Here is a 27,057-nt window from a genome sequence, read left to right on the forward strand (position 1 = left end):
TTGATGAAGACCCAGTTATTAACATAGCAACCCGGTTTTATCCAAAAAGGCACGCCCCTTTCCAGGCGGCCTAAGCGCCACGCCATTGGACAAGGTGGCCCGATGGGCGTGGCTTTCCCTCGCGAGTGGGCGGGAAAGAAAGGGAAGGGAGTAGCTCTGACTAAGTGTTAGTCGTCCTTCTCGGGTGCCTGAACGGTCCCCGTTTTTCCTTAAGTAGCTGCAGTCAGAAGAACTGGGACAGGATGGACTGGAGGATTGCCCACTTTATGTACCGCTCGCCTGCTACTGTGTTTTAAATGTTCTGTTTATCATGTGGTTGTAAGCTGAAGCATTGCAGCGCTTCCCTCCATGCCAGGAAAGGCTACAGCTGCTTAATTGCTGCAGGCTGGCTGTTGAAGGCAAAACAGCAGGGCCAGTTTTTTTAAAAATAAGTTTTCTTGTTAACAGAACATGTCTTATTTTTGTTGTCCATAAGGAACCAGGGAAGCCTGACTGTGGCACAGGGGGTGGAGCAATATCATAGCAGCAGTGTCTCACACTGTCGTACAATTAAAGGTCACATTGACACTAAGATACACTCTTGTTACTCCTCAAACATTAGAAAACAAGTTAAATGTTCTGATACTTTCTTGTATAGGTCCTGAGCTTGGTACTACCGTATGATCCTTACAGCCAAATACATTCTACCGAATTCAGTGGGGTGTGGTGTTCCAGAGTGTGGCCAAATTCAGACAAAATAGGAAACTTGAGGTCCCTTCACCTCTGGTTTTCAAAGCCGCACGTCTGAATTTGGTAAAGAGCAAAAAGAGAGCTGTGGTTTCCCTCGCCAAACTGTTCTGAACCTTCCGTCAGAGTGGAGTTTAGCTACCCTTAACTTGAGTTTTGCAGTGCCAGTGTTGCATCTGAACATTGACACTGCAGTTTGGGGCCCACAGAACTGAAGTTGAGAGAGGAAGCTCCTACCTCACTCCAGACCAGTTAGGTGTGCGGGCTGCTCTTCTGTCAAGAAAGAGGCCCACACAGTCAGCTCCCCCACCTCTCTGCAGTCTTGCTGACTTCAGAGAGGCAGCTCTTCCTGATATCCAGAAGCAGACAAGAGAGCAGGGGGGATCCAGAACCGCAGGTCCACTGGTTCCATGTTATGAAGACGGGGCCATAATCTTTGTATTGTGACCTAATGTCACTTTTCTATTTTGAGTCCCTATCAGAAATACATCACCTACATGTTTTTGTGCATGCATGTATATATGGCAGAAGAGTAGCGCTAACAACAGTCCCCATGTGCAGGCATTACACAGAAGTACTGGGTGTTTGTTGTTTGAGAGTCAGAAAAATTTGGCAATTTCCAAAACGAATGTTCAGCACTTTTATTGCGGGATATGAACTGAGCAAACCTTTCTGCAATATGGTGAAGAATCACACATTTGACTTAGCATAATGTTGTGAGCTAAAACTGCAATTCCTCAGAGTCTTAATGTAGTATAGGCTGTTTACAAGATGGTACTTTACAAAACGCACAACCTCAAGTTTTGAGAAAGATCACTTTATCAAATACCAAGCATGCCTCCTCTTGGTGCACGCAGTGGGGCAACACTCAACAGAATGCCTGTGTTGACGTAATGTTGGATTCCAGCACATAGCAGAACTCAAGAGTGTGGGAAGAGAGTGACAGTGCATGAGATGCTACAGAACAAAGGCCTTTCGTTAGCTGGGCAGCTAACATCAGAGCAGTGGCCTCTGTCTAGGGCCCTTTCTCCATTTGGGCCGGTGCCTGCTGTTCTCTCTAAAAGCTGCCAAATCTCAACCACATATCCTAAGAGGCATGTGCCCTGCTGTCCCCTCATGCAGCAGATGTGTGACACAGTGCAGAGTCCTCAAGCTGAACCACAACAGAAGGTCACCCCAGCCTTCTCTTTCCAAATAGCAAGAGAGGCTTGTTCTGTCACTCCTGAGAAGTTGAATGGACGGAATAGAATTACAGACACCCATTTGTGTGTATGATTGTAGGCCCCTCAAATTTCATCTTTGTAAGCTTCCCTAATTCAGGGGGTGTGAGGAAGGAACGCAATCTGGACTATAATCATAAATGAAGCAAAATAAAAGACCACTTCAGAAGCAGCTTTTTGTGCCTAAAAAGATGTCTTTCTTCCCTCTGTTATACATAGATGCAACACACAAAAAGATAACCCTGAGAATGGAGATAGAATTCCTGAATTTATTTGATGCAATAGGCTGTTACCTTTGGAAGCATAGCAAACAAAATGGTATCTAAGAGGCTACACAACACTTTCTGTATTCCTGCTGCCAGAGACAAATATAGCTATACTGAATAGGTCTGCTTCACTTAATTGCTTTTCAGGATGTCTTGAAAGATGAAGTGTTAAGCTGAACACTTCTACACATATGTACATACTAGAATATCTTAGAGGAGCAGCCATGTTCATTTCTTGCAGCACAACTAGCTGACCTGGCGCAGAGCATCTGCGCCCCTAGTACTCCCTGTCTCTCCCCCCCCCCCGCCCCAATCCTTTCAGCCTTTCTCCCCACCCCCTTCAGCCGCAGTTTGTTCTCGCCACCTGGTGATTGGCTGGCCTGGCTGCCACTTCCTGTCGCCGCTTGGCAGCCAGCTGACCTGGCCTCTGCTTCCTCTTGCCACCTGGGCATTGAACTTCTGAGTTACACAAGACTGCATTGTGAATTATTTTATGGTAATATAGACTTGGTATCAACATTGGTATGCCATAAGCCAAGACATTCCTGTTCTCCTATAATGTGATCTTATGGCTTTTAGTGTCAGAATTGGTCATAACTGCTGTGAAGAGTTTTAGTACTTTTAGATACTACTTTTCTTGATGTTTCAATTGCTGTTTTTTTGCTGTTTTTATTGCTTGATTGTATGAATTTATTGCTGTTTTTATTTTTATTTTAATGTTTATGCTTTGTATACCACCCTGATATCCCTGGATGAAGAGCAGTACAGAAATGGGTCAAATAAAAGGAGCATTTATTTAGCTGCAATGGAATAATACAAATTAACATACGTTAACACAAAAAGACTTTACTTAAGTTTCTTACTATGAACTTCTGAGGCTGTGGCAAATCATCTCATCACATTCCTAGCTATGGAGTACCTGAATGCATTTCACAATCTCATGGGCGAAATTTTAAAGGAAGAAGTGGCTCAAAATGTGTTTAGTTCGCAACCGTCACTTTCACACAAGAGCCTAGGAGAAGACAAATTAAAAGGGGTGGAGCTGGGCCATACGAGACCAGAAAGTTATGAGGAAAGTGGGGGGAGGTGTTTCCACACTAATCTGCCCATCACTGTAAGTCAATAAGCACTTAAAAAATCTCCCAAACATCGTCTTAGTCAGGTGCACTCCAGAGGCCATTCAGACAGGCACTGAGCATCCAAAATGCTCAGTTCCTACAACTAAAATCTACAAGATAGATCATTATTATTATTCCCATGCTGCAGAGGAGTGTCTGACTAGCTTGCCTGCCTATGGCCACTTAGCCTCTTAACTATTATGGTTATACAGTACTAGTCACTAAGGTACATAGACATTGCACTAGCTGCTGAAGGGTGACACAAACATTTGTAAACTTCAGAAGCCTTCTACATCTAGATTTGTCCACAAATCTAAAATTCTTAAGACAGAATCCAAGATGCTCTTGTATTATAATCTAGGCCCAAAACCCTGAAGTGATATACGCTTCTCTGAAAACAGCACTTGCTCCTTTTTTGAGTGGTCAGTATTTATTCTTCATTTTGTGCTTTAAACAAATGTTCTTCAATTCAGACCAATTAGAACAGGAGCCATTCCCCATGTTGTTAATTATCAAAGGACACAGCTTAAGCAAAAACGCTCCCAGTTAAAGTTGCCATGATGTTTATTTTCTTCCTGAGCAAGGTACTTCTTGTATCATCTACAAGAACTTTCTATTACTGTGCTTAACCTGTTGCACTGTCAGATAATATCTTAGTCCCATTGTAAACTGAAACAGGCTAGTCAATGTGACATCCACTGATGCTATTGAGAAAACAAATGAAGAGGAACATTAAATCAATCTACTGCCTGGCATAATGTGGCCTTAGAACATGGAGTGAAGGCACATGAAACAGCAATCATGCTGACCCTTAATGGGTCTTATCAGTGCCTGGATGGGAGATCCTCCCAGGAGCACAGGATGCTACCCTGAGTTTCGTGGATGAGAAATAAGACATACATGTAATTAATAAATAAATGTTGTATACATGAGATAGAACCATGCAGTTATTAGAACCCTGCCTCCCCACCCCAATATCACCTGGGCCATCAAAGCATTGAGCACTATGTTCTAGAAGACCAGCTTGGGCTGATAAGGTAATTCCAAAAATGAAAGGAAGTCACTGAGACTCTCTCTAGATAAATAAATATATACTCTCATCACATCTGTAGCTCATCAGTTCTTCAAGGAGCTCAGAGCAGCATACACATTTTACAGTAACAATTTTTGGGCGCCACTTTTATCTTCTAACCATGGATCTAAACTTCTGTGAATAGTGACAACTTCCAAGCCTGGAGGCAAAGTTAAATTCTAGGATTTCTAAAGCATTCCTGACCAGAGGAAGAAAACACTCCTCCTCCCACAACCTAACTGTCTGTAAGTCTTGACTGAACAAGGAAGAGAAGTACATACCTAATGGGATTCTTTCAGCTTAGCACAACATTGCAGGCCTGTAGTGCCAATAGAGAAATTACCCCTCCCCGCACTCAAAATAGGTGAAGGTAAAGTGTGTAAAGTGTCAGCATCGACTCCTGGCACACACAGAGCCCTGTGGTTGTCTTTGATAGAATACAGGAGGGCTTTGCCATTGCCATCTCCTGTGCAGTATGAGATGATGCCTTTCAGCATTTTCCTATATCGCTGCTGCCCAATATACCGTGTTTCCCCGAAAATAAGACATACCCATAAAATAAGCCGTAGCAGCATTTCTAAGCAGTTGTGCAATATAAGCCATACCCCGAAAATAAGACATAGTGGTGATCTCTCCTGGCTCAGTAGCAGGCTGCTTGCTGAAGCTTTTCCCCTATCCCCCTGGTGTTTGTGTGGGTGAGAAAGACCCACAGATAGGGGCGTAACGATACCGGTAGGGGTGGCAGGCTGCAAGCTGAGGCATATGGTAGAGGGAAGTACGGTAAAAATCTCAGAAAATCTCCTCCTCAAAAATCTCCTCTCCTCCTGGCGGCGGCGGGCGGCGGCAAGAGTAAGCGCGGCGGTGGCGGGAGGCGGTGAGAGTACGCCGGGAAGCGACGCCGGGCCAGACAGCAGGCCTCGGCGTCACTCTGCGCACTCCTGCCCGCCACCGCCCGCGGGAGGTGGCGAGAGTACCGGTACGGTAAGCACGGCGGTGGCAGGCGGGAGTGCGCAGAGCGACGCCGAGGCCTGCCGTCTGGCCCGGTGTTGCTTCCCGGTGTACTCTCACCGCCTCCCGCCACCGCCGCGCTTACTCTCGCCGCCGCCCGCCACCGCCAGGAGGAGAGGAGATTTTTGAGGAGGAGATTTTCTGAGGAGATTTTTACCGTACTTCCCTCAACCGTATGCCTCAGCTTGCAGCCTGCCACCCCTACCGGTATCATTACGCCCCTGTCTATGGGTCTCTCTCACCCCACACACACAACAGTAAAGCTGTTGCTCCCCAACACTGACCAGCAACAGTCTGTGGGTCTCTCTCACCCCACACAAACACCAGTCTCACTGCTATTGCTCGACATGAAAGATTGGGGCCAATGGTTCTAAAGGAAATGGAGTTGAAAGAAATTCAGGATGGACTTCCGGGTTTGGAGAGTTATGACGATGTTCCAGAAGAAGATGACTTAACTATAATTGAATAAATGTAGATTGTTGTACCACATTTAATAAAAAAATAAGACATCCCCTGAAAATAAGCCATAGTGTGTCTCCTTGAGGAAAAATAAATATAAGACAGTGTCTTATTTTCGGGGAAACACGGTAGGTGTCTCCCATAGTCTGGGAAACATACCAGTGGGATTCAAACCAGCAACCTCTCTGGCTTGCTAGTCATTTCCCTGCTGTGCCATTAGGTGGCTCATACACTCAAAATAGCAGCCACCTAATGGCGCAGCAGGGAAATGACTTGACTAGCAAGCCAGAGGTTGCTGGTTCAAATCCCCAGTGGTACCTATATCAGACAGCAGCGATATAGGAAGATGCTGAAAAGCATCATCTCATACTGTGTGGGAGATGGCAATGATAAACTCCTCTTGTATTCTACCAAAGACAACCACAGGGCTCTGTGGTCACTAGGAGTTGATATCGACTCGATGGCACACTTTACTTTACACCCAAGATCCATTTCCCATGGTCTTTAAAGCACTCAGTGCAGTCCAGAATCTAGCAACTTTCTTTTTCCTAGGCCTGATGGCGGGTGGGGAGGGGGGGGGAAGAGAGCAAACTGTTAAGAGATGGATTATAGCTAGTCGAGGTTAATTGTCTCCTTCATTTAGAAAGAGTGGTCCCATGTATATGTGCCCTTACATACAGCATTACATCAGTAGACCCATGCCACTACACAAGTAAAGGAAACAAAACTACAAAGACAGCACGTTGATAATCTCAGTCACATGATTTATTTTTTTGCCATCACTGGCAGATCTGTGATCCAGACTCTTAAACAAGTGTTGAGAGAAACAGATTATTCAACATTTTTAAAAAGCCCTTTGGGAGGAAAAATACAACAGTTCCTGTTCCCAAAATACCTGAAACCTCTGTGCTTTACATGTCTCCCCCCTAGCACCACCCTCGTGGATTATACATGACAGAAATTAGATTTCACCAAGGGCCAGTTTATATACATTCATACAGAAGCTTTGGTGAAATAGCTTCTATGTGGTGACTGCTCCACAGGCATAATTCACAGATTGACTTGCCTGAGAGCCTTGTTACTTTGCATAGAGTTTCAATGACGCTGCTCACAAACCACTGTCTGCAGTGTGTAGACACAACACAAGTGATCAAAGTTGCAACCCCATCTACACAATGCATCCATGGTGTGGAGCAGTCGCTGCACAGTCACTGTTTTTGTTGGCCTCCACATGGCTAGGATAACATATAAATCAGCCTAATGTATATGCTGAGAACTGAACTCTCTTAGGACTCCCCGCTCTTTGGATGGATAATGAGGGTGTCAGAGGAAGAAGGAAGGAGTCTGCACAAAGATGGGTTACAGGGACATAGACACATCACATTACTCGTCCCAATCTCACCATCAGTTGAAGCTAGAGAGCCACAATGGAACTCCCAAGACTACATGGTTCAAGCTCTGCTGGCCTCTTAAAGCTGCAGCAGAATCCAGGAGTTGTGGTGTTGGGCCCTTGACTCCAACCTACAGATCAACCCACCTGAAGATAGGCACAAAGCATAACAAAAACAACAGAACGCAGAAGCATTTAGCTACACAGTTGGGGGGGGGGAAGTGACTTGGATCCTAAAACTGAAGTCTCTTGTTCCCTTTAAAAATAATAAAGGAAAGGCCTAGTAATACAAGTTTAACAACAGACGACGACAAAAGTCAGGTGAGGGAGACCGCATCTTTTATCTGCTTAGAAAAATTCTATAAATAAGCTTTGCTTGCATTTTTCTTCCAGAAGTATTTGCTGGCATTTTAGTTCCTACAGTCTTAGGCTTCCAGATTGTCCAGTGTTCTTTCCAAAAAACTGAAAAAAGCTGGCTGGGGCAATAATTAGAGGAGTTGGAAAAAGGGAGGTGGTGTTCTACAGGGACTGGCAAAGCATCCACCAGGCCAGTCAGGTCTTTGTATTTCATAGTTCTTCGTGTGGGAGATGCAAGGCGTGGTCACACAGATCTGCAAGGGAAGCACAATGCAACTCACGTTGTTATAAGAACTGGAACTTCCAGACAGACAACAAGACTGATCCAAGCTTACCCAACATTCTATGACAGCAGTGCCCAATGGAAGGGGTAATGGCTGTAATATGGCTTCCCCAATTCCACCTCATACAACCCAATAGTTCTGAGTTTGACATATTCACTAAAGGAGAATAATCCATCTAATAAAACTAGACTTTGCTTTCATGGTGCTTGAAGATATGTGGGCAAACTGATAGCAGGCCTTCTACCAAAAGAGGGCATCACAGGGAAACACTTAAAAGAAACTGGGTGGAGAGCAAAAGACCCTACCCTTTACAATTTAACTGCTTCCTTCCCCTTTCCTGCTTCCCTGTTCTCCTAAAAAAATAAATTCCACTTTATACACAATTCCAAATACTCTGGGATAAAGCTATACCTATAAAGCTATACCTATACATATCATCCAAAGTTTATCCAATCTGCACAATTAATTCTATTAAAATTGCTGGCGGATTAGCAATAAGTTCTAGCCTCTCCATCCCAATTAACCATTTCCCCCCTAACTCCAGGCCTGTACTACTTGAGACAACAAAATTAAATGCTGCCAGCCATGTTGTGGCCTGCCAGGTATTTCTCTCTCTTTCACTCACACCCCCTTTCTGAAGTCCCAGACAGGCAGTCAAACTCGCTCAAGTGCGCGCTCTCTCTCTCCCCCCTCACACACACAGAGTTTTGAGTGCCTAATGGACAGCTAGACATGACACTGGAGGGCTGAATTTAGCTTGGTGAGCCACAAAGCCTGTTTTATCCACTGAGAGATGTGGTGAATTGTCCCTCAGTTAACTGTGTCAGCCTGGCTCTTTTTCTCAAACCAGGTCTAGCTCAAGAGACATTTGACTCCAAACAAGAACTGCTTAATTCTCCATTCTCTCTTTCATGTAGAAGACTAGGCCAATGATGACTCAGTGATTGCTTCTGGGTCACAGGATCAAATAAGGTTAACTTATCTTTCCAATCACCATGCACATCATGAGACTAGCCATGAACTCCCAAGGTTTCTGGCAAACTAACTATACAGACAGATCAGGTGAAAATGCAATTGATTAGGCTGCCAGCCAATTATCAAGGGCACTCCTATAAGCCTACAGCAGTTGACAACCTCATCTTGCTGATCTGTTATACTATTAAACAGTTATTTAAAGTCTACTTTGTCTAGGCAACCTTGTTCAAGTCAGATTTTAGCCTGAAAACAGAGGTAGGTAGGTAGGTAGGTGTGAATTCCTTGGCTGGATACTACAAAATGGACTGTTATGAACAGAAATAACTGCCCTTGGGAATCACTGCACAATGATCTGAGGCTGAACTAGTCAGAAATAGGTGCTGCACTTTGGCTGCACCACTATGGCATGCCTCCAGCCCTCAAACAGTAGAGGGCAAAGGTCAGATAAGAACAAGCACAGTCAGGTTTGTTGGCCAAAAATAGCTCGGTACTACAGGAAGAACCAGTTTCCTAAACAGCACTCTTGTGACTGACAGCTTGTCACTCATCTGAGAACCAATGAAAATCCACAGAGGGAATACTTTTTTTGGTTCTATGACTCTAAAAATTCATCCTAGACAGAGAAATTAAAAGGGCGAGGGGAGAGAACCTGCAGGTGGTTAAAATCTATACAAGACAGAAGATAACTCGGAACATTCCTCTTCCTCCATATGAAAATAACTTGGGTCTCCAGAACACTATGCAGTCATTAAGCAGATATTATACTGCTTTTCCCAGCTCCAAAAGGAAGCTGCCTCTATGACAGAAGCTATTTCTGTGACAGAATACAATGACCTTCACTATTTTTCAAAATAATTGCACTACATTTAAATCAATGGCAGGTTGCTTTGAGGGCAGTGAAACATGCATCTTTGGATCTCAAAATGTGGCTAATACAGCAGACACGTTTATTCTGTGTTTATTGGACACCTCAGATAATGTTTAACAAGGGATGGCTGCAGACTTCTAGATGTTGGAGGTATAATCTATAAGAGGGTACACTTGCGTATGTGATTTGTTCCTGTCTGGTTATGGCGCCATTTTGGCTTGAAATCCATAAGATCACTAACATGACATTGCAGCTATCTTTGCTTGTCAAAGACGTTCATGTTTTGTTGGGGTACATCCCCAGCATATGCAGTCTAGCATTACATCAAGAATTGCAGATTCTTCACACTTGGGGTGGGGTGGGAGGTGTCACCAAAAGGATTATAATACAGCACTGAAAGGACAAATTTACTCCTGAACTGCAACTTTGGATAACTGATGTGTTCCTTGTCAGCATCTGAACTGGTTTTCCGCCACCCCCAATGGAAAGGTATAGGAAAGGTATTTTCAGCCATTTGGTTGAATTGTAATGAATTGTTTATGCTTTGAAAACAAAAGATACATATCCTTAGAAAGTGTCCCCCCCACACACACACACATTTCCCTTTCTTTTTTCCTAGGCAAGTTGTATCTTCTTGTGTAAGAGTTGTTTAAAGGATTTCCGCCGCCCTTCAGAGATACTCACATACATTATTGCTATCCTTGATTGTGTTACATGCACAGCTGTAATCTTATTGCAATTAAAACTAAAACTATTTTTCAAGTGGGGGCCACTGACAAAAACTTTCAATGTGAGAGTCATTGCTCATTGTGCTCACCTGAGCAGTGCTGCACTTTTCCTAAAGCTGGGAGGGCCCCTTTAAGAGAAAAGGAGCCCTATCGAGCCCCGGAGCTATCTTGGACATGTATATATAGCCTTTTCCAGTGCTTTCCCCACAGAGCTCTAGTGTGCGCCTTGCGAGATAGTGCCAGGGCTCTGTTTCCCTTAAAAGAGTTCCACTGCACAGCACTGTGCAGTGGGAACAGTGGCCTTCGCACAGTGCCAGGGGTATGGGGTATTTGGCTAAAGCTTCACTAATGAACAATTAGTCAGAGAGGCAACAATGGCCCCTGGGTCTGGTACTGAAGAACACTGGAATAAAGGAACAATTCTGCAGAAGCACTGTTATATTTAACCACAGCAGGACAGGTTACAGACTCAATTCAGACATAACACCAAACCCATGGATGTTTAACTACGATTTAGTGTGAGGTCAGAATTTGTAATCAACCAGCATAAGAAATCACAGTCTGAAGTAGGTTTGCAAACCATGGTCCGTACTAATTACAGTCTGGTGTGATCCCAACAAAGCCATAGTAACAAAACTATAGGGCATGAAGTTTTGGCTGATAACCTACAATTACTGCTGGCTAACAGGGCATTGTTTAGCCTGATTGATTAATTCATTTCATTTGAAAAAGAACTCTGCACAACAAAGAAGTTCTCTCTACAGCTGCCACTCAATCAAACAAATCTCAGTAGATCCGTCTCTTGTAAGATGGTATGACATCTGAATGCAAAATCTAAACCCAAAGAATGCTCTATTTTCAGAGTTGTTTTTATTCACATGCAGACTGAGTAAAGCTTGTGATTAATTAATTCTTCCTGTGCGAGATAGAAAATCCCTTGTCCAAAATGGTGCTTGCCACCCTCAGTTTTTTGTAAGTACAGTACTTATTTTTTTAAAAAAACTGTTAGTTTTTATTACATCTGCTGCCCAATTGATTTGAAACACTTTTTTGATGTTTCAAAGGAGGCCCAGTTGATTAACCAGTTAATCACCTAAACAAAGCAGCTCAACTTCCTACCCTACCAACCACACAGATTGTCCCAAAAAGAAAAAAGCTATTGTTGGGTTCACTTTTGGATCCTATTACCAAACAGAATCTGCCATTTCTGCCTCTACCCATGCTTACCTGTTCGTTTGCTGCATAGTCGGTCCTTGACATTTTCTGCCTCATGGGAGAAGAATTCTATGAGCTCATCTTCATATTCTTCAGCTATACTCTCACACTGCACAGGGGAACCAAAGAAATCAGCCATGTAGGTTGTTTCCCCGCTGCCCCTGGGCCTCTGGTTCCCATCCCATCAGCATTCTAAGCCAGGCCACCCATAAGCCCTGCTAATGCCAAGGCAAGAATAAGCCTACTGTCATACTATTTTTGAGAGAACGTCTTCGCCATAAACCCCACCAGCCATGGAGACCATCAGGAGAGATTGTTGGCAATTGCCAATGGTTCATCTGGTGGCTACCACTACTATTACTACTTATATACTGCTTTTCAACAACATTTCCAAAGCGGTTTACATAGAAAAATAAAGAACACATAAATAAGATGATTTATGTATTCATTTTAGGGTTCAGGGATGAGCTCAGGGACAGGCCTTCTCCAATGCTGTCTCAAGGCTTTGGAATGCACTCCCTGCTGAAATAAGAGCCTCCCCATCTGACAACTTTTAAAAAGTCCTTAAAGATGCATCTGTTCACCCAGGCTTTTAATTAAAAACTGTTTCAATAGTTTTTAACATTGTTTTACATTTTTAAATTATTGTAACATTTTAACTCCCCCCCCCCCCTGTAGTAATTCATATTGATTTATTATAAACCGGCCAGAGACACAAGTTTTGGGTAGTATACAAATAGGTTAAAATAAATAAATACATACATACATACATACTGTAACACGACATAATAATCACAGCTTATAGGGCGCCAGTCTGTGTAGGAGTGCAGGCCTGCTTGATCAGCCTACATGTTATTACAGCCTCTCTACAGACTGTCTACTGCTGTCAGTGAAACCCCATTCAACACTCATTGTATGTGGAAGTCATACCTATATGTCTCCAAGGCCACTGTCAGTTTCCTTCATTAAGCAGGGCAATAATGCAGGTGTGCTAGTGAAAACCCCACAAAGTTTGGTTGTGAGAACAAAGATTGCAATGGGCATTATAATTACTAAAGCCATTTCAGAGATGCATTCCTATTGAAAGCTTGACAATAGCCAGAGTTACCCATGCCTTACTGGATTACTGTAACACGCTCTACGTGGGGCTGCCCTTGAAGAATATCCGGAAACTGAAGCTAGTGCAAAATGCGGCAGCTAGGATTTTATCAGGAGCTGCCTGGAGGGAGCACATCACACCCATTTTGAAAGAGTTGCACTGGCTACCAGTTTGTTTCCGGGTCCAATTCAAGTTGTTGGTTTTGACCTTTAAAGCCCTTAACTGTTTGGGCCCAGGATACCTGAGGGACCACCTGCTCCCAAGGGTTGCTGCCCGCTTGATGAGGTTATCTGAGGGGGCGCTGCCCCGCGTGCCGACAATGAGGGAGGCTCGGTTGTCGTGCACGCAGGACAGGGCCTTCTCTGTTGCTGCCCCCAAACTCTGGAATGCTCTCCCGGTGGCTATTCGCTCCTCAGTCTCCATCACAGCTTTTAGAAAGAGTGTAAAATCTTGGCTTTTTGCCCAGGCATTTATCTGATTCTCTGCTGCTGCTCTTTGTACTCTGTATTGCTTTACACTTTTTGTTTTAAATTTTCATTCAGATTTGTTCAATATTTTTCATTTAATATTTTAATTGTCTCTTTTTTACAATCTTGTTTTTAAATTTTGCTGTAAACCGCCTTGGGATTGTTTTAATGAAAGGCAGTATATAAATGTAACAATGAATGAATGAATGAATAAATATGGATGTCCTTGTATGTAAACCACACATAACCTGTCATGACAACTAGCACTGCCTCATGGTCTTCTTGTATCCTGCTTACTGTGCCTGTTCTTTTGTCTTGTGGTTGTAATGCGCAATCTCTGTTGCACGTACTAGCTACCCACTTCGTGTGCAAGATGCATCTTGCACACCAAGGAGATGGTCCAAAAGTGTGGCTGTAGTTATACTCCAACCACATCAGCTGCTTGTCACTAGGGATTTGCAAACATGTTCAACGTTCAATGAATTCGGTTCAGTGTTTAGGGATCAAACTAAACAACTTTGTTTGGTTCAACTCTGGACCAAACCCCCCCACCCCGGCCTGTTCAGGCGGGGGGGGGGATTTGTGAGGTGTGTGTGTGTGTGTGTATATATATATATATATATATATATATATATATATATACACACACACACACACACACACACACACACATATATATGTACACACACACACCCACACCCCCTCCAGGCAGGTGTTATCCGAGGCGGGGGGCGGGGTCCGCAGAGGCTCCCCTTCCCCCGCTGGCCTCCCATCCAACTGGCCTGTGTGCACAACCGGCCCACCCAGAGGCCCATTGCACAAGCGTGGCAGCCTCCAAAATGGCCGCTGTGCTGGGTGGACAAAGGCCTAAGGCCAAAAGGGCCAGTTTTGGATGGATTGGAGGCCAGCAGGGGGTGGGGGAACCTCTGCAGACCCCCTGCCACCACCTTGGAGAACCTCCCCCTGGAGGAGGTAATTTTTTAAAAAATGAAAAAATTAAAGCTCATGAACCCCGCCCTCCCTGGACCAGACCTAACCAGGGGGCGTTGAGGAGGTGCCGGACTGTACTGGCCCTGTCCAGTTCAGACTCAAACCGGACCAGCCAGTTCCGTGCACACTCCTACTTGTCACCCTAACCCACCACATGCAGTAAACCCTTGAATCCAGAGGGAAGGGAGGCTACAGAGTGCCGTCAGGAGGATTCAACAGTGAGGTCTCCTTTTCTCCAGTAGACTTATTGCAAAGTAGTCCCTCACCCAGCTTCACTCTCAGCATTACTCACTGCAAACTTCAGGCTTGATGACACATCACTGTCAAATTTGGTCTCCGAAAGGTCCATCTTGGTCCCATCATGAGAGATCACCCTCACGTAGTTTTTCCGATGGCTGGAGGAGTCTACCTTCTCGCCATATTCTTTCATATTCTCGCAAATGCGCTCCAACAATTCTGTCAGGTGAGCTTCAGACCTAGCATAGGGCACCTATGGGAGAATTAAGAAAGCTTGCTAGGCAGATTGCAATAGGCTTGCACACTTTTGACATGAATAAGTTTTGCCAAGCAACAAGAATAATTGTAACCCCATTGTTATTCTAACAGCATCTGCTGGAGGCAAATAATATAACATGTAAGCAATAAACAATTCTCACCATTTTCCACAGAAGAATGGTCAGTCATTTTACCACTTTACAAGACAGAGATTACTAAAGAATTCCTTAAGTTTTCACAACAAAATGGGAACAGACACCCCAGCATTCTATGAGAGCTCTGCTTCACTGCAGATCTTCAGAATCCAGCAAAATGCCTGTTGAAACTTCTATCATCCTTTCTCAGAGTCAAACACAATACACCAGGAGTCCATGTTGTTATCTATGATTTATTTTACAAATTTTTATCCTGCTTTTCTTTGTAAAAACTCAAGTGTGGAAATAAAACAGAAAGTCAATGTGGTATAGTGGTTAGAGTGCTGGATTAGGCCTGGGGAGACCTGAGTTCAAATCCCCCCTCAGCCATGAAACTCACTGGGTGACTCCAGGCCAAGCACTTATCTCTCAGCCTAGCCTATCTCACAGGGTTGTTATGAGGATAAACCACCATGTACAATGCTCTAGACTCCTCATAGGAAGAGAAGCATAAGTGTAATAAAGAAATAAAATCCAATAATAAACAGCTCAGTAATAAACCAACAATAACTAAAAGGCAGTCAGTAGAAGAAAGTGCCTTCTCAGCCTGAGATCTGTATATATTAGAGTACACCTCTCCTGATACAGAACCCCTCACCATTTAAGATCAGTGGATCCTGTTAAGAATTTCCTCATTCAAGTCTATGAAGAACAGCTGGAGGACAGCTGTGGCATAATTTTAAATGTTTGTTTGGCTTGTACAGATCGAGAATCCTTTATCCGGACTGCTTGGGACCAGAGGTGTTCCGGATTTTTCTGGATTTTGGAATATTTTCATAAATGAGATATCTTGGGCATGAAAGGTTTCTGGTTTCATTTTTTTAAGGTTTTATTTAAAGTATATAATCAAATAAGCATTTAATTTACTCAAACATGGCATTTTAGGTGGACATGAAACTCAGATGAAAATGAAGTTCCTTCACGCCTTCCTGCCAAGCTCCTTCCTGCCTTCCCTCCTTCCCCTCTCACATGCTTTTCAATGGGATCACACTCCTTACCGCCTTCCCCTCTCTCAGACCAGCTTGAGAAGCATGTGAGTGGCAGTGCTTGAGAGGCAGTAAACAAAAGGCACATAGCAAAGCCTGAGGGGAAGAACTAAAAGGGGAGCTAACGAGCTGAGGAAGCAACAACAGTGAGTTTAGGGGCCGTAAGCGCTCCTGCAAACTGCGCATCCCACCCAATCCCTGATTACAGAGCCGCTGTAATGTTCTCTCTGTGAGTTGCAGGCTTTTTGCTGCTTTGTTATACAGTACTGTATATACTCTGTTAGCTGCTGAGTTGGGGCCGGGATTGGTTTGGGGGCTGAGGGTTGGGTGCTGCTGAGGGGTTTTTTTGTGTGTGAGAGGTTGAAGCTACAAGCATTTTCTCTCTCACTCTCTCGGCGTGGTGTCCGGATTTGGGAGCTTTCTGGATTTCAGGAGTCCGGATAAAGGATTCCCGACCTGTATGGCTTTTGGTATATAGACACTTAACAAATTTGCTTGTTTGTACTAAAAGTTTTCAACATAAAACATTTTTTTAAATAAAAACAGCTGGAGGGAGCAAATATGGCTCTGGAATGAGTTGCTTGAAAAGGTGTGTCAGTGCACTTTGTTAGTTTTGAGGTGGCATGCACAGCCTACTAGTGTGAGCAGCCTTTTGAGGCCAGGGGTTGGTTGCCAGGTGAACTGCTCTAATGTCTTCAGTACACACTATGCTTCTGGATTTTAATTCAACAGTCACATTTTAATTTCAATCTATTTTTATGGTGTTTTATGGTTTCGGTTATTGAAAGTTGTCTTGTTTTTATTTTAAGGGGTGGTAGAAAGAAAGTAGTAAAGTAGTACCATAATTTAACTAAATAAATCATAATTTTGGACTCTGTCTGAACCCAAGCCTGACCAAGTTGGTTTGGAGCCAGCAAATCAGCATACAGGCTGATTCGGATGTCACATGGAACCTTGATTAAAGCTGGGCTCCATGCAACACCTCTGAGCCTTGGGAGCGCACATTCCCCATTCCAATCCCATGCAAGTGTACACTTCCCATCTAGGTCAAAATAAACCAAGACAAGTTTGGACATCATGAACCACCAATCTTTGTTTATCCTAGCCTACCTACTTCAAATAAACCAAGATATGTACCCAAGGATTGAAGTAAGTTACAGACCTCGGCTTATCTGAGGTAAGTAGGCTAGAACAAACAGATCAGTGAGTTTCAATGTCATGACCATTCTTGGTTTATTTTGACCTAGATAGAAAGTGGATGCTCACATGGGTATGGGAGGGAGTACTGCATGCTCCTGAAGCTTAGAGATGCCATGCAGAGCCCAGTTTTAACCAAGGTCCCACATGACATCTGAACCAGCCTATAGCTTGAAACTGATTTGCAAAACACAGTCTGTGCTAACTGTGATTTTCTGTTATGTCTGAATTCACAGGGCATTAAGTTAGTTTGGACCAGTGCTCCACCACAGAGACAAGAGTGAACTCATGAAGCTGAGTCCTGAAACAGAAGCGGACAAGTAGCTCTAAACCACAGTTTGCCTATTATACATCTAGAAGCTCAAACTATGGTGTAGGTACTTCATTTTGGTTACCCTAAACCTACCAAAGAAAACCACATGACTCTGTGGTTGCCAGGAGTCGGCACTGACTTGAAGGCACAACTTTACCTTTAAACCATGATTTTGCATTATGTCTGAAACCAGCTAATGCCTATCTTTGGAACAGGAACATCTTTTTCATTAATAGCATCCAGTCAGTATAAAGTCATTTTATAGAGCAAGATGAAGAATCAGGATGAGAAAGATTCTAGTGTCCCGACTTCCTTTTCATTAAATGTTTAATGTTTAAAAACCCAGCTCAAGGCTTCTCACACCAGTGTGTTAACCATCTCTCTCTTATCCTGGTCCAGAGATTGTAGCAAAAGCCCCCAGAGATTCAACCAATCCTCCAGAGTAAGCATTAAACATCACCTCTACAATAGACTGGCTTCCATCTGGATTGATGCGGAAGGAACCTATTTGGATGGTCTTCTTAGGATCTACCCGAGATATTTCCCATTGTAGCTCATCCACCAGGGCCCGACATGCTAAAAGCAAAGAGAGGAAATCTAGCTTCAGAAAGCAACACTGATGAGATTATTCATCATAGCTGGTATGGTCAGTCAAGGGCAATTATTAAAAGTGACATCCAAAACAGAACTTCAATGTACACAAAAACAAAATGTTTTCCAACATTTTTCCATACCACAGGATGGACTAAATTACTGTCAGGTACTCACTATGATCATAGTTAAAGCTCTTAACAAAAAATCCAGAACAAACTGCACTTCTATCCTAGACAAGTCCAGTTCAGCCTAGTTTCAGCTGCTACTCACTGCAGCATTTCCACTCCACAGCCAAAAAATGTTCTACAGCCAAATGTTCATCTCCTTCTGTTATATGGATATGAAACATGTATGATTTACTATAAATGTTGATCAGTGATGACAGGAATATTCTCTAAAATGTGGCAGTCACAAATGCATTCTGGGGGAAATCGCATATTGCTGAGAGGTCTTCCATGGATTAATGAATGCAATTAGCAACAATAATCCAGTTTTACCTGGCCAGATGATTTGCACTTAGACCAACTGGGGTGGAATGGCGTGCTGAAAATTAGTAGGAGAAGTGTGGGCTTGCCAGTTCTTGATCTGGAAACAGCATCAGTTGCTTTCCATCCTCTAGCTCTCACCTCTCCCCACCCTGCCCCCACCTGCTGTAATAAGCAGAACTCCACTTCAGCAGCTAAAGCAACCAGTGCTGTTTTGAGTCAAGAGTAGCAACTCAAGGCAGGACAGCACAGAAGAGCTGTGGAGGGACAAGCTAAGATAAGGCTAAGGTGGATCCAAAAGGGCTTTACTGAAAAAGCGGGTCCTGAGAAGAAATAAGGGCAGGTTGAATTGTTACCCCTCTCATTTACATTAAAAAACATATTATCCTATCAAAAAAAAAAAGATCCTACATGGCAATATGCCACATGCTGGGGGAAATTTATATTGGTGTTTACTGTGCCTGTCAGCCCAAGTGTATAGAATGTCTCCATGCCAGGATCAGCCCTCACTAGGGATATGTAGCACTGAAGCTGAGCAATACCACACATTTGGGCTGACTTGTAAGCAGCAAAGGTTATATCATGTAAAAGCTGCTTTTTGGCAGTCTCCACAAGGGCCAAGCAACATTTGAGCCATCCCATAGTTAGCTAGGCATGTCTAAACAATTTTAAGTAATTTAGTTGCTGGGAGAAAGAAGATGCATTGCTCCAGGCATATGTGCAAAACCTTGGTCATCAATTAATATTTAACATTGACTTTTTAATTTTAATGTTATACATCTGGTGAAATGGACTGTAGTCCACAAAAGCTTGTGCTACAATAAATATGTAAGTCTTTAAAATGCCACAAGACTCTGTAATTTTCAACAAAGGTCATATTTTAAACTGGCTCCACCTACTGACCCACTCTTGCACAAACATATTAGTCCCCTGCTAACTGGGCAAAGAGGCACCTTTTACCGTGGTGATTCTCTTTATTTAGCAGGGGGAGAGTAACTGGCCCTATCCACTCCCAGCACAGTACCTCTAGTGACTGTTGCTGGTGTTTGTCTTATGTTTCTTTTTAGAATGTGAGCCCTTTGGGGACAGGGTTCCATCTTATTTGTTTGTTATTTCTCTGTGTAAACCGCCTTGAGCCATTTTTGGAAGGGCGGTATAGAAATCGAATTATTATTATTATTATTATTATTATTAATGGCAGGCAATGGGCTTGTTAACCCAGGGCTCAACTCCCAGGTGCTAACTTGCCATGACACCTGGAAATTTAAGTGGGGCACCTAAGCCAGGTGCAGGATAGGCACAACAAGGAGGAGGATTGAGCAAGCAAAGTGGGGGTGAGTTGCTCCTTCCTCCTCTTGGTCATTCTGTCTGGCTCACGAAGGTGATGGACCAACATGACGAGGAGGAGGAGGAAGGAGCAACTCTCCCACACTTTGCTTGCTCCCTCCTCCTTGAATGCATCCATCACCTGCCCAAGCCAGACTGATGTGACCAGGAGGAGGAGTAAGAAAACACAAGCAGGGGCAAGCAAGGCAGGAAGTCAACCCCCACCCATGGAGCAGAGGGCAGTCTGGCTCATAGATTTTTTCAGCCGATTTCTATAACCAAACAAGATCTGTCAAAGTCTGTGTTAACCCACTTCTTCCCAAGAAGTAGCAACAAAGGCTTGTACAGAGTCTACCCTTTATTAAGTATCTTAGTCATTCATTCGAAAACTGTACTCCCTTATGCATCTCAGCTGCTCAGTGCATAGCTGAAGTGCATATAATAGAATTCTGTTGCAAAAAGCAGGTGGAGTGCAGAATAAAGGCAAGGTATTGGGGCTCAGAGCCAATGCAGGGAGCTGAATAAGAAGCCCTGGGGGCTAGACTGACCCCCCCTCCTCTGGCCATCAGCTACCTATACCTAGTATAAAGACTTGTCTTTGTCAATCTCTCTTCTTCAGGTCACAATTTGGTGAACGAGACACAAGATAAAAAGAAGTGGCTTGTCACTGTACAGAAAAAGCCTCTGGTATACTCTAGTGGTTTTTAGACTGGGTTTGGGGACCCCAACAGTTCCTTTGAAATGAATTGGGGCTCCAATAAGATAAGCAGCATGGAAACACTTCTCTTAAAAACAGTTTGCTTCCTGCTACCAGACTTCCTCTGTAATCTTCCCAGAGACATGTTTGGGGCTGTATATAAAAATATAAAAATAAAAATCCAAAGTGTGCCCTAGAATATACCTTAGCAGACAAGTCAGTATGGAAACTTTGGCAGAAGGTTTGAAAACCACTGGTGTAACCAACCAGTTTTTACTGTCTAATTGACTTATACTTTTCACCAAGTCCACCACCCATTATGACAGGTAAAATATGACCTCATTTGCTTTCTTTACCTCCACAACGGAGATCTTGGCTCTTCCGGGCAAAGGCACCATTCAACAGCAGCCAGAGGATAACGGACAGGCAGACCATGCTTGAAACCCAGCCATTCATCTTTGTGGGTGTGGGCAAGTGCCACAGGCTGGACAGAAAGGCAAGAGTTAGCTTCCATTCAACTCTCATTGCCAAACCAAATTGCTTCTGTTACTATGAAGCTCTTTCTAACCCTGCACCAGGGATGTGCACGGAACTGGTTCAGAGGCCCTTTACGGGTCTCCAAACCAGTTCAAAAGACCGGTGGTGGTGATCTCTTTGATGATGGGGGAGGGCGCTCTTACCCCTCCTGCCGCATTTCCCCCACCAGTGCTGCCTTTTAAAACTGTCTGGCGGAGTGGCAGCGTACCTTCTTGCAGCCCCGGTGCCAGCAAGTTGCCGGCAGCTTCCAATCACTTCCGGTCCAAGGAGGCAAGGAGGCACACTGCCGCCCCACCAGACCATTTTAAAAGGAAGCACCAGCGGGGGAAATACAGCGGGATGGGTAAGAGCACCCTCCCCCATCCTTAAAAAGATCCCTCCCCTACCTTCGAACCGGCAGGCGCCAGTTCCGTGCACACCACTACCACCCTGCCCACCCCCCCACTAACAGAAGTGTGTCCATGAGCCACACACAAGCAGACCAATGTCCATGCTCAGCCAGGTCTCCATAGTACAACTTACTATGCTAAGCAACACTCCTAAAGCTAGTATTTATCCCGAGCTCAGGTTTAGAATACAATGCACTCTTTGTGCAGCAGGCCAAAGACAGCATTTGTTGCTAGTTTCCAGATGCTTGCCTATGCCTTACCACTTTGGCTGTTTGAGATATTTGCTAGCTTGGAATCCCTTCGACAGCAAAAAATCTGGGATATTATATCTAACACACACAAAAGGTATGGGACATATCGTACAAATTATGAAAACACACCCTAAGGGAAAATGGAGTTGATTGGGCATGCATGTTTACTTCCAAATAAATATACATGGGATTGTACTACTAGGCATAAGCTAAATCTAATGTCTAGGGACAGCTCCAAGTTTCAGGGGCCCCTGGCACACTGCCTTCCATGGGCTCCTTCCTAACTGGGTGGACCCCAAACTTCACCACAAAAGGCAATGGGTACAAAGGTGGCCTCAGGGATCAGGAGTGGATCTTTTGGGAATCCTGGGTCCTTGGCAGAGGCAAACAATGCCAACAGCTGACACTAGCCTTGTGTGAGACCTTAAGAGCAGTTCTACAGATTCAGCAAAATCATGTAGTAGAGGTCTTCTTGGAGAATACTACATGGGCCTGCAGAAGGAGCACTGCATTTCAGAATGCTCCCCATAGGCATATATATCATTTTCTTTGGCCAGATAAAACAGGTCAGGAAGCTAATGCTCACATCCACTTATTGTTACTACTACTACTACTGCTACTACATTTATATCCCGCTCTTCCTCCAAGGAGCCCGGAGCGGCGTACTACATACTTCAGTTTATCTTTCACAACAACCCTGTGAAGTAGGCTAGGCTGAGAGAAGTGACTGGCCCAGAGTTGCCCAGCTAGTATCATGGCTGAATGGGGATTTGAATTCGGGTCTCCCCAGTCCTAGTCCAGCACTCTAACCACTATACCATGCTGGCTCTCTAATTAAGTATATCTATTTATTTATTCTATTTTTATACTGCCCTTCCAAAAATGGCTCAGGGCGGTTTACACAGAGAAATAATAAATAAATAAGATGGATCCCTGTCCCCAAAGGGCTCACATTCTAAAAAGAAACGTAAGATAGACACCAGCAACAATCACTGGAGGTACTGTGCTGGGGATGAAGAGAGCCAGTTACTCTCCCCCTGCTAAATAAAGAGAATCACCACGGTAAAAGGTGCCTCTTTGCCAAGTTAGCAAGGGGAACTGGCCCTATCCACCCCCAGCACAGTACCTCCAGTGACTGTTGCTGGTATCTATCACATTTCTTTTTAGATTTTGACCCCTTTGGGGACAAGGTTCCATCTTATTTGTTTGTTACTTCTCTGTGTAAACCTCCCTGAACCATTTCTGGAAGGGCGGTATAGAAATTGAACCACCACCACCACCAACAGCAGCAACAACGGCTTTACCAAGATTTAAAAGTAAAGAAACCATACCATTCGTGTGGCCAGGTACAAATTACAAATTTAACATGAACAACAACAGAAGTGCAACTAAGAAAACAAGATAAGAAAAAGCAAAAATCAAGCCATCTTATTTAATGTACCACTTCATCAAAGAAACCTTGCATACAGCAAGCCTGAAGTGGATTCACAGATGTATATTATACATAGATACTGCGTTTTGTATGAATGATGCTCCCCAATGTACATGGAGCCAATTACAGTAGTTCATTGTAGGGGTTTCCAGCAACATATCTAGATATACCACACCAGCAAGAGACCATGCCAAGTGCTTTTCTTGTTATTTCCAATAACACGTGTAAATGCGTTACTGGAAATAACTGCAATTCACCACTTCACAGTACATGCACCTCTGTGTATGACAAACTAGACACACATAAAAATATAACCTTTGGTACATAAGGTGGATGTTCGAAGTACACACAAGATTATGCAGAGAAGAGTGCTAGCACACTGCAAGAGTCTTGTAAAGACAACCCAGTTTCTCCAACTTCAAACCTACCTCCCACACTTATTGAGACTGAATGGATTTTGATTTCTTTAAAAGTTATTTTCACTTGTGGCTCGAGTTTTCTTTAACACATTCAAGAAGTGGGGCATTTTATAGTGCAATCATACATATATTTTACTCGTGAATAAGTCACACTGAGTTCTGTCAGACTTACTTCCTTGAAGTGTGTTTAAGATTATAGCCTTTCTCTAACAAAAGAGCCAGTTTTGACATGACATTTATCCACAGGGAATTACATTTTGAAATTATCCCTGCAAGTTCATTTGAATGGAAGAATTTATTATTATTATTATTATTATTATTACTACTACATTTTATATCCCGATCTTCCTCCAAGGAGCCCAGAGTACTACATACTTTGAATCGGTTACCTGTGATTCCCACCCCCCGCCCCCCCACCAGAATAACCAAAAGGAAAAGTTTCCCAGATTTGGGTTCATTGTGCAAAGAACTCCTCACAATCAACCCCAAAACAGTGGCTGGCATCCTGGTTTGTTTTTTATAGATTTTAAATTAGATTGGTTTTATACTTTTAGCTTAATATTTTTATTGTCATTTTTATTGTATGTTTTTAAACTTTTGTAAACTGATTTGGGATTGTTTTTAATGAAAGGCGGTATATATAAATGTAACAATAAATAATAAATTACACAGTACTCTTGAGTAATTTAGGATGCCAACCACTGTTTTGGGGTTGACTGTGAAAAGAACTTGATACAAATCTGGGAAAAAGAGTAACTCCAGAGTAGGATTTCCATCAAGTTATTTAGTCAGGATGATAACCACTGTGTGAATAAAGTAGTTCTAATCTAACTTTTTCACAATAACGTATTAACAGGATCTCACAAATCATTATCTAGGGAAAGGATATAATTAAGATACGTTATAAGAGCTCTTAAAAAATAAGACATTTTCCATTTGAATTCCACTATCTGACCGAAGGCAACCTTACCTCTAATCTTTTCCCAGCAGATTATATTCCAAAGGACTGCATATATCAATCTTACTTGTATATTCTAGTACTCTCTCTATAATTTTAATAACAATAACAATAGCATCAGCATTTATACAGTGCTTTGAGTGTTCCAAACACTTCACACACAACAGCCCTGTAAAATAGGGCAATTATTAGTATCTGCATGTTGCAGGTGGAGGAATGAGGGAATAAGGACTTGCCGAGGGTCACCCAGAATAGTGCGTTGCAGGGGTGAAATCTGAATCAGGGATTTCTTCACTCACACTCTGAGCCAGTACGATACACCAGCATATAGTCGCTGCTTGCCACCGCTACTCTTTTCTGCAAACAGTTGCCCCCTTTCCCATGCACTTTCCTCCCACTACTTGTGAGACTCCCACGGCTTAGCTCTCACCTCCACTACCCCAGGCGGGACCAGAGTCCGCTTGAAACCCAACTAAGTACCGGCTAGAACAGTTCTCCACTCTTCCTACCTTCAATTCTTCTAGGGGTGGCTAACGGGTGCCTGATCGCCCGACTATCCCCATTCCACTGCCTCAGCTCAACTAGAGAAAAACGAATAAGACTCAGCCCACACCCCACTTTCTTTCTTGCAATATCTTCCTTGAAATTACCCGGAAAACTGACCCCCTCCAGGACTCAGGCACTAATAGGACAACTTAATAGCGAGCAAGGACCCTAAAGGCCCCTCGGCTCGCGTGGCGAACAGCGCGGCACGCTGGCGGCAAAGGAGGCGTGGCTAGCCGAGGGGCGGCTAGTAGGCGGCACGGTCAAGATCTCCGGGGAGGTGTGGCTACTTCCACGCGCTCTCAAGCCTGAACTCCATAGAGATAAAATATGACTAGCGTTGACTCTGTTCCGATATTATTTGGTAAGAACACGAGTTTACATGCAAGTATTTGGAGCGGAATGTTCATACGTCACTCTGCCTCACCTTCCTCCAACTGCTCTATATGGGGACACTGGCCTGCACTACAAGGTTGTCATAAACCACCATCAACCTCAGCGCCTGCCCCCGCTCCGCAATTTGGAATACAGAGAGGTAACATGTACTTCTCTGCAGGGTTGTAATCTCATTCTCATAAGCCCCTACAACACGGGCACAATATCCCTCTCCCCAACCAGCCTGCATTCTAGGGATATATTGCAGTTTACTTACAGCCGATAATATTGCGATTTATTCCTCCCCGTTTTAGAATCATATTTTAAATACATATTTCTCCCCACACCAGAGAACGCGAGTTACGAAGAGCGTGAACCTTAGCTTCTGCCTTGGGACGGGGGACCCGCTGTCGTCCAAGCACAGTTGCTCTAAATTCCTCAATTCTTTCTTATGGACAGCTGTCTTTGTTGCCCACCAGGAGAAGCGGTGACGTGACCACGAAGTCACGTAGTAAAACAATGGGATTGTAACTCTAAGACGCTGCAACGAAGCTGAAAAGTTACTATTCCAATGTGTGTGAAAAGAAGGCTTTGAAAAATAAGCATGACATCCAGTCTGAAGCTAAAAAACTATTTGCTTAGGTTGTTGGGTGTTTGGTTTTTGTTTTTTTTAAATATCTTGATCTCCCAGTTCTTTCGGTGCAGCCCCATCATTCGCCACGACAGCTGTGGATGCTGCAAAAACCAATCAGGCATTGCCTACTTCTTAGACCACACCCCTCACTAGTATTCCTTTCCTGAACTTTTATGTGCTTCCAAAGTCAACCATGTATTTCCAAACCCTCGCTCTCAGGAGCAGATCAAGCCTTCAAACTTTTCAGTTCCTCGAGTCATGCAATTTAATTTTAGCAGACACTGCCAGCTCTAGATTTTTAGATTTGAACAGGCAAGCTGCCCCTTTAAAATGTCAGAAGGGAAAGAACTGAGAGGGCAACTGCACACTCCTTTCTCGACAGTGCCCACCCTTCTCCTTAGGGTATCTAGCAGCACTTCCCCAAACCTGGCACAAAGCAGCTAATGCTATCACTCATTAACCCCAAGCGGGGTTAATGAGTGTGAATGCCCAGCTAGGTCTGTAACAGGACAGTACTCGGGGATCATGAAGAATGTTCTTTGGAAGAAACCTGAAATCTCCTAGATAAAAAGCAAATATTTGGGAAGTGCCAATTACCCTTTGTTTCATGCCAGTATGGAAGCTGGATGGTTGACTTTACTTGTGAATATTACTGGTCACTTCACTGTGCTTCTGAGAGTGACAGGCATGTGCATCCGTCAGAGCTGCAATCTGGAACTGTGACAGAAAGGGAGGCTTGACCAAGGGTTGAGAACCTCTGAACTGAATTACCACAAGGCCACCACACTATATGCTTTTTCTGCCACCATTATTGATTTACAGAAATTAATTTCCATCTTGGAGAACACATATGCACTGTTGCTATGATCAAGGTAACAAATACATTTTCTTTTATAGGCAGATTAATACAGCAGGCACCTGATACTCAGACATATTGATTAAACTTCAGATTACACAAAAGGCAGGGAACTAGAGAACCGTGCTGGAAGT

At 43.7% G+C, this 27,057-nt stretch overlaps 1 protein-coding gene across 11 annotated transcripts; it reads right to left on the reverse strand.

Annotated features, from left to right (window-relative positions):
* Positions 1 to 6,612: 6,612 nt before the first annotated feature.
* CNPY2 (canopy FGF signaling regulator 2) lies at positions 6,613 to 25,844 on the reverse strand. Of its 11 annotated transcripts, none has more exons than XM_053291033.1 (7): positions 25,711 to 25,748; positions 24,528 to 24,603; positions 20,886 to 21,013; positions 17,888 to 18,003; positions 14,535 to 14,732; positions 11,699 to 11,795; positions 6,613 to 7,870 (listed from the first exon to the last, which is right to left on the reverse strand). In XM_053291033.1, exons 3-7 carry the CDS (start codon positions 20,983 to 20,985, stop codon positions 7,827 to 7,829), a joined length of 555 nt encoding a protein of 184 aa, XP_053147008.1. In that variant the 5' UTR covers positions 20,986 to 21,013; positions 24,528 to 24,603; positions 25,711 to 25,748; the 3' UTR covers positions 6,613 to 7,826. The 11 variants fall into 11 exon arrangements, with proteins under 11 accessions (XP_053147008.1, XP_053147005.1, XP_053147003.1 ...); XM_053291030.1 differs by lacking the exon at positions 25,711 to 25,748 and adding an exon at positions 25,166 to 25,286; XM_053291028.1 differs by lacking the exon at positions 25,711 to 25,748 and adding an exon at positions 25,025 to 25,275.
* Between the last annotated feature and the right edge of the window lie 1,213 nt (positions 25,845 to 27,057).

Source organism: Hemicordylus capensis, chromosome 2 (assembly GCF_027244095.1).
Source record: "Hemicordylus capensis ecotype Gifberg chromosome 2, rHemCap1.1.pri, whole genome shotgun sequence".
NCBI classification, from domain to species: domain Eukaryota; kingdom Metazoa; phylum Chordata; class Lepidosauria; order Squamata; family Cordylidae; genus Hemicordylus; species Hemicordylus capensis.

Coding starts and splice junctions, on each gene's coding strand:
- CNPY2 (XM_053291023.1), bottom strand. CDS start 25,766: ATGTATTTAAAATATGATTCTAAAACGGGGAGGAATAAATCGCAATAT. Junction 18,004..20,885: donor CCAAGATCTCCGTTGTGGAG/GTAAAGAAAGCA, acceptor CTTTGCTTTTAG/CATGTCGGGCCCTGGTGGAT. Junction 11,796..14,534: donor CATCAAGCCTGAAGTTTGCA/GTGAGTAATGCT, acceptor TCCCCTGTGCAG/TGTGAGAGTATAGCTGAAGA.